The sequence below is a fragment of the Lytechinus variegatus genome, chromosome 4 (assembly GCF_018143015.1).
Source record: "Lytechinus variegatus isolate NC3 chromosome 4, Lvar_3.0, whole genome shotgun sequence".
Classification (NCBI taxonomy): Eukaryota; Metazoa; Echinodermata; class Echinoidea; order Temnopleuroida; family Toxopneustidae; genus Lytechinus; species Lytechinus variegatus.
Genome location: NC_054743.1, coordinates 40935976 through 40942811, shown reverse-complemented (window position 1 = coordinate 40942811; position 6836 = coordinate 40935976). Strand labels below are relative to the sequence as shown.

The window sequence follows — 6836 nt, the reverse complement described above, 5'->3', positions numbered from 1 at the left end:
CATATTTCTTTCTTCTGAATAAACACCATAACAAAACTAAACTGTACATGACCATTGAGAAATATAGGCTCTTGGACACACTGTCCGAATTACGACCAAAGTATCAGTGCATATGTAGGACAACGCGTAACTTTTCAATGTGTTTTCAATATGCTTGTTTGTTTTCAATGCGTTCAAACTGATACATTATCAAAAGTACATTATTTGCAATATACAATTCATATACCTATCAAATAACTTCAATGTCTTTTCAATGTGTTTGTTTGGTTTTATTTTATTTTAATTTCTGCGTCCAAAATGAAACATGAAAAGTATTTAAATCATTTGAAATATACAATCCATGTATTATCCATCAAATAACTTTTCAATGTATTTTCAATGTGTTTGTTTTATTTTTAATAATGCGTTAGAATGATACATTATCAAAAGTATTTACATTATTTGCAATATACAAAATAATCCATAATGTAAACAATATAATAACAATACATAATTAGAAAAAAATGAAAAAAAAAAACACGATGTGAGCAAAAACGTCACTTTGTAATAATAAAAAACAGCATTAACTGATAAACGCGGGAGACCAACATTTTCATTTGTTTTAACAATGTAGAGCTATACTTCACTGTAAAAACTGCAAAACTACACCAATTGGTGTTAATAGAAAACCACACCCTGAGGTGTTAAAATTACACACTAGAGATTAAACGTAGCATCAAAGAGTGTAAATGTAACAACAAAAGGTGTTGTAATAAAACCTATAGGTGTAAAACTAACACCACCAATTTAACACCGGTGTAAAACAATTGGTGTGGTCCTCTATGTACACCGGTTAACACCACAGTTTTTGCTGTGTTCCTTCATACCAATCGTCTGCTTAGGTAAAATTAATACTCATATAGATAATTTACACCAGTAGGAAAAAAATATGGAAAACCATATCAGCAAAGAATGAAATGATAATCATAAAACCTGCAAACCAAGTAGCATTTCTTTATCTTACAGAAAAAGAAAAAAAATCTTAGCGACCAACGAATCGAACACAGATAACATACCCTCAACATTAAGAATTGGTCCAATAAACATGTTTCCTAATAAACTTACTAAGTAAAAGCAATATTTCAGTACACTCTCTATGCATGTATTTTGGTATTGCTGACGCTGTTAGATTATCATGATACAATTACCAATACTGCAATTAACTTTTAAAGTACTAAATGCATCGTTGTAAACAAATGTTGCATTGACACAGTAAAGCATGTAACAGGCTTATATTCGATATACAATACAACCTAACATTTTTTCACTTATGCAATTCTATTATTATCTTTATACATGTTTCCGTATATTGTTTCTTGCTTTCTTTCTTTCTGAATGAAAACTATAACCAAACTACACTGTACATGAAAAAAATGTACTAGGCACTTGTACACACTGTCCGAATTACTATTATACCCAAAATATCAGTGCATAAAATATGAAAGAAAACGCATCAAAATAACACAGTCGGGAAATGTGAATTCATTATTGCCGCTAAATCCAACTTGAAGTTAAGGTCTATCTTTGACACCGAATCAAACAATGGAATTCAATGAACGATGACAATATGAAGAAAGAATCTATACCTTTTAAACATAATCAACAGAAAAAAAACATAATAATGAATGCATATATCATCCATCAAATAACATTAATATGTCATTTCAATTTCAACTACTTTTTAAACAGTGCAGAGCAACAATTCCTATATCCCGATGGCCTGCTTATCATGTAACGAAATGAATACGCATATAGACAATTTACAGCAATGGGCAAAGACATGGAAAATATTACGATTAATAAAGAATGAAATGATAATCATATAACCTGCAAACCAAGTAGGAAATTGAATTTCTTACTATATACAGCAATCAAACACATGTTGATACCAACCAAATACCAACCAAACACATCGGCAGGTACAATTTCAGAGCCACACACCACATCACATAAAAACAACTTGGTGTAAACTATATACCGGGACTATATATCAACATAAAAATTTAAAACTGAACCGAGTATTGTCAAAGAACAAACTGCCATTAACATTCATAAATGACTATGTATGAGAGATAAAGAAAAAAATGTGTAAAATGTATTTTGTAACAAAATCAACATGACCCCCCAAAAGTCAATACATATGATCATACAATGTAGTGTGAACAGTGTCTATGATTGGAATATAGGAAAGGGGGGGGGGGGGGTCAAATAAGTGCTTGATGAGGAGGGAAGACATGCAATCTGGGAGGATGGGGGCCAAAAGTGGGGGGGGGGTATGTTACACCCACAAATGTAATAATCGCCCACAAATGTAATAACGCCCACAAATGTAATAACACTTTACCCACAAATGTAATAACGCCCACAAATGTAATAACACTTTACCCACAAATGTAATAATTTTTGATAGCCCACAAATGTAATAACACTTTACCCACAAATGTAATAATTTTTGATCGCCCACAAATGTAATAATGACTTTACACACAAATGTAATAAATTTGAAGGGATTCATACTTTGTTGGCTGAATTGCCAATTATATTATGACGTTGCTATACGTTTGTAGGCAACGTTTAGGCATTAATGGGAGTGCACGCGCATACATCGTCAGTCTAGCAAAGTTTACAATGTTATATCAACGTTGTCTGGCAACAATGCTTTAAGAAGGTATGTCACCGCTATTCCAATGTTGACTGAATTACAGCGTTGGACAAACGTTTGAACAACGTTAAGAACAGATTTTTTGCCGACGTTGCCTCAACGTTGGTAGGTAACGTTGCATCATTGTTTGAAGTGCACGCGCATGCATCGTCTGACCAACAATACTTCCAACTTCGGTCCAACGTTGTCCAGTAACGTTGGTCCAATTTTGGACGAGTCATCAATTACAGCGTTGCTGCAACATTGGTGTCCATCATCTTTTCATCAATCTAATGTTCAATGTCGATTCAATGTTAATCCATCATGTCTTCTTTCCAAAGTCCAACGAAATTTTGAAGTTTCCAAAGTAGGCTTGCTACCTGAAGAAGCTGAAAGTTTGCTTTCACATTGGCATCAAGACTGTCGGTCCATGATTTTTCAAACGAAACGGGCATGTTTCGCTGTCAGGAATGGAAAAATCGATTACTTTGAGCGGAACGGGTGAGTGCATGACATTACGCGAAACGGTCGAGCGTTACAAGGAGCGGGCGGTGAATCGATCATTAGCAAATTATCAACTGAAAAGGAGACCATTACTTTGACGACTGATTCATGCATTCATTTCTTGTGTACGATGTTGGTCTGCACAACTGAAGGTGAACACTTCTCCTACAGTTACAGAAAATAGGGCTGATATTACTGCCGACTAAGTATCACATTTTCATGAACCTGCCGGTTTCGTATAGTCCTACGTGATGTACTCTACCCCCTGAAGGGAAATGAGCATCACCATGGCAACGCAGAATGACCAAAGTTTTCAAGTTTATGCAAGTACGTCGGTCGCTCTACTCGCCTAAATGGACACAGAGTTTTATACATTCGCTGCTACTGAGATATAAACCAAGGTTACAAAAACTGAAATAAATCCAATACTGTATCAAACACAACCCGCCCCTACTGCCTACCTATAGAAATCAAAATAACCCATCCAGTTTAAATTAATTGCTTACTAACAATAAATCTAAGGGCTTGAGAGAGGGTGGTGCGTATATATAGTCAATTTGCATTTCAAGGAAAACGTTATTCTGATTATTGAATCACTCGGTGGATTTCATTTTTGAAATGTGATAAACGAAGACATGTATATAGCATATAAGTGCAGTTGAAATGCGCTTTGTAAATCGAAATAGCACTCACTCAATTACTTCGCTTTACTCGCGTAGAATGCCTGCACCGTCATACACATGTGACATTGAAAACCACTGACTGCCGCCACCTCCTGATGTCAGGCACCTAATTCGCCTTTGAATCTTTGGGCATGTTGGGAGTCACAATCATTATTTCACCAGTACCATCAAAGAACGAGTTAATGGTTTTAGTAATTACCACTGCAGCTACAGAATCTCCAGTTGGTTGAACTGCTAAAATGAGACTATTACAGCTGTGTGATTCTCCCTGAAACAGGGTATCCACCTTCAACCCCTGAAAGGAGTACCTTTCCAGCGTCCTCTTCCTGTCTTCGTCTGACCATAATACATATAGTAAGCGATCAGCATCACACCCAATGGCCACCTCCTTCCATTCATCGTCGTGGATAGAGCGAAGTGCCTTTCCGGATTGGTCTAGAATGGACACGGTTGCTGGTTCGTGCAAGACCGCAATCAAATCTGGTTCTATATGAGGGACAGCGATGCAGGTCGGTGAAATATCCTTCACATCGATTGTATCCTTCAGTGTACCACTCGACCGAACAACATATATCTTATGGTTGTCGCGATCAGTGATGTAAATATTGTCAGCACTGTCTGTTGTCAAACCAGAGATATTTCGTCCATTTGGTAAATTACCATCTATCTGGTCCAGTTTATCCCCAAGGATGTACAACTTCGCATCAGTGGTTGCGATGATGAAGCGTTGGTCTGAAAAAGAAGAAAAACATCTGATGCTTTTGTATATCAGATCCAGGAAACGGACCCAACTGAAATCGTTACAGTGAGGTAAGCTTGTAGCCGTCTGTCGAATAGCAGTAGACACAGCAGTTTTCCTACATGGTGTGTATTCATACTGTTGTTGCTGATTATAATATCCAGCCAGCCTTTTATAAAGCGTCATAAATTCATTGGTAATGCCTTCAGCATGAACAATGGCTGAAATTCGTCCGTCTCGAGAGAACTGAACATCTATTGGTCCATCGTTACATGTTACTGTCAAAGTGCTGCGTTCCCTACAGCCACAATTCATTACAACTTTCCCAATTTTCGCCTCGATTGTTTTTGCATGATAGTGCAAGTCATCGATTGACTCCTTTATCTGTTGGAACTGATCCGTGTCAGGTTTATCAGCTATAGTTCTATCCATGGCCTGATTAAGATCTTTGTACATTGAGGACAACCCAACAAGATCTTCCTTGTTTTCAAGAAGCTTCCTCGACATAGACAAGCTCTTATCTGCCAGTGATCTCATGTGTTCTGTTTTCCTCATCAGTTGATTTAACTGATTTTCTTGGTCAGCAAGAATGTCCTGTGCTTCCTTTTCCATTTGTAACTGCGTCATTCTCACCCTTCGATTTAATTCAGTATAATCTTTCTCCATGGCTTTGCTTTTCTTCTTAGCGTTGTCTGTTATATCATTTCGGAGTTTTTGTACCGAATTGAGAAAATCTGTAAATTCATCATATTTCTTGGATACCATTTCTTGGCGTGAGCTCAGCTCCTCGCGGATAGTCTCGACGTAGTCCCTCAGTAATTTAAGCTTGTGATCTCCTTGTGCATGGTCAGACAGTGTACAATCTTGGCAGACGGGTTCAAGGCAGGTCACACAGAAAATCTTAAGTTTTTCGTCGACATGTTTTGGACAGTGCATTTGGTGGTTTTTATTTTTTATTGTTACCTTTCCGGCAAGCAGATCAGATATCTTGGCAACTTCATGTGTTTTGGTGAGTCGCAAACCAGCGTGTGCTGTCGTGCAACGTTTACATAGGACCTGACAACAATCGCTGCAGAAAGTAAAAGTCGAATCCTTAGTCGAAGAAGCTTTTACACTTGCAGTCCATCCACAAACCTCGCAGTGATTGCCTGAATTCACAAGTTTGCTCTTTCTGGTTTCCTTTTCTCGTAGAGCTTCTACCAAACGAGTAGCTCTGTAGTCCAGTTTCAATCCATGGACACCGTTTTCAGGTATTGTAGTATGTGCACAGCAGATGGCGCACTTCAGGTTGCTTTTTCCAGACCTGGATGAGTCATCTTTCGAGCTTTTTAAGTACTTTTCCAAGCACTTCTCGCAAAAGCTATGCAAGCATTCCAGTATTCGCGGTCTTTCCAACATACTGAGGCATATTGCACATTCAACTTCATCGGAAATAACAGAATCAAGAAAAGTGTTTAGAGTTGCCATCGTAATTTATTTCATAGAATAGTGATGGATAAAGCTGAAATGACGTAACGAATTATAACGACGGGGATTTTTAAATTCTATTTGCGGACTTAACAGAGGTTCAACGGTCAAAGTTCAAGATGATCACAGCATCCAGATATTTTAGTACCGTTGAGAATATCTGGGATGTTGGGGGGACACGAACGTGGTCACCTGACTATTTGGACTTTGAATAAGATGATATTACCCATTTCGAAGAGGATGACAAACCTTAGGCTGAATCCTGAGAACAGGGTACCTGAAAGAAGAGGGCAATATAATTGTTAAGGGATGAATAACCTAAGATATGTCCTTTTCAAGCTATGCCCCACGCCTGTACAATTCCCTTCCATTTTCCATTCTTTCTATCCCTATACATTTTCAGATCAAATACCTTGCGATAAAAGCATACTCAACGTAGCTCTATCTAAAGTTATTTAATATTTTACCTGTGGTTATATAATTTCTGGTTCGTTTTTGTTTGTACATTGTATGCTTTGTAATGCGCTTTGATATGGATCTCATGAAAAGCGCGGTGTAAGTTCAATTGAAGTTATTGTTTAAATAATCCATTTTTTCCACATGGAACCCAACATTACATGTAGTTCGCTTTATTTTCAAAATGTGATATATTTGTTGAATTTAAAATGAAAGTCTAGGTTTTAGTTATTACTATCGTGTCCAAATGATAATCACCTTTCTTCACAACATGAAAAATCAAGAGCTGCGTAGTATCCAAAATATC

At 37.2% G+C, this 6836-nt stretch overlaps 1 protein-coding gene across 1 annotated transcript; it reads right to left on the bottom strand.

The window, feature by feature from the left end:
* Positions 1-2509: 2509 nt before the first annotated feature.
* LOC121412694 (tripartite motif-containing protein 2-like) lies at positions 2510-6240 on the bottom strand. The gene has a single exon (XM_041605471.1). The coding sequence runs from the start codon at positions 6071-6073 to the stop codon at positions 3974-3976; it is 2100 nt and encodes a 699-aa protein (XP_041461405.1). The 5' UTR covers positions 6074-6240; the 3' UTR covers positions 2510-3973.
* Positions 6241-6836: the final 596 nt, after the last annotated feature.

Coding starts and splice junctions, on each gene's coding strand:
- LOC121412694 (XM_041605471.1), bottom strand. CDS start 6,073: ATGGCAACTCTAAACACTTTTCTTGATTCTGTTATTTCCGATGAAGTT.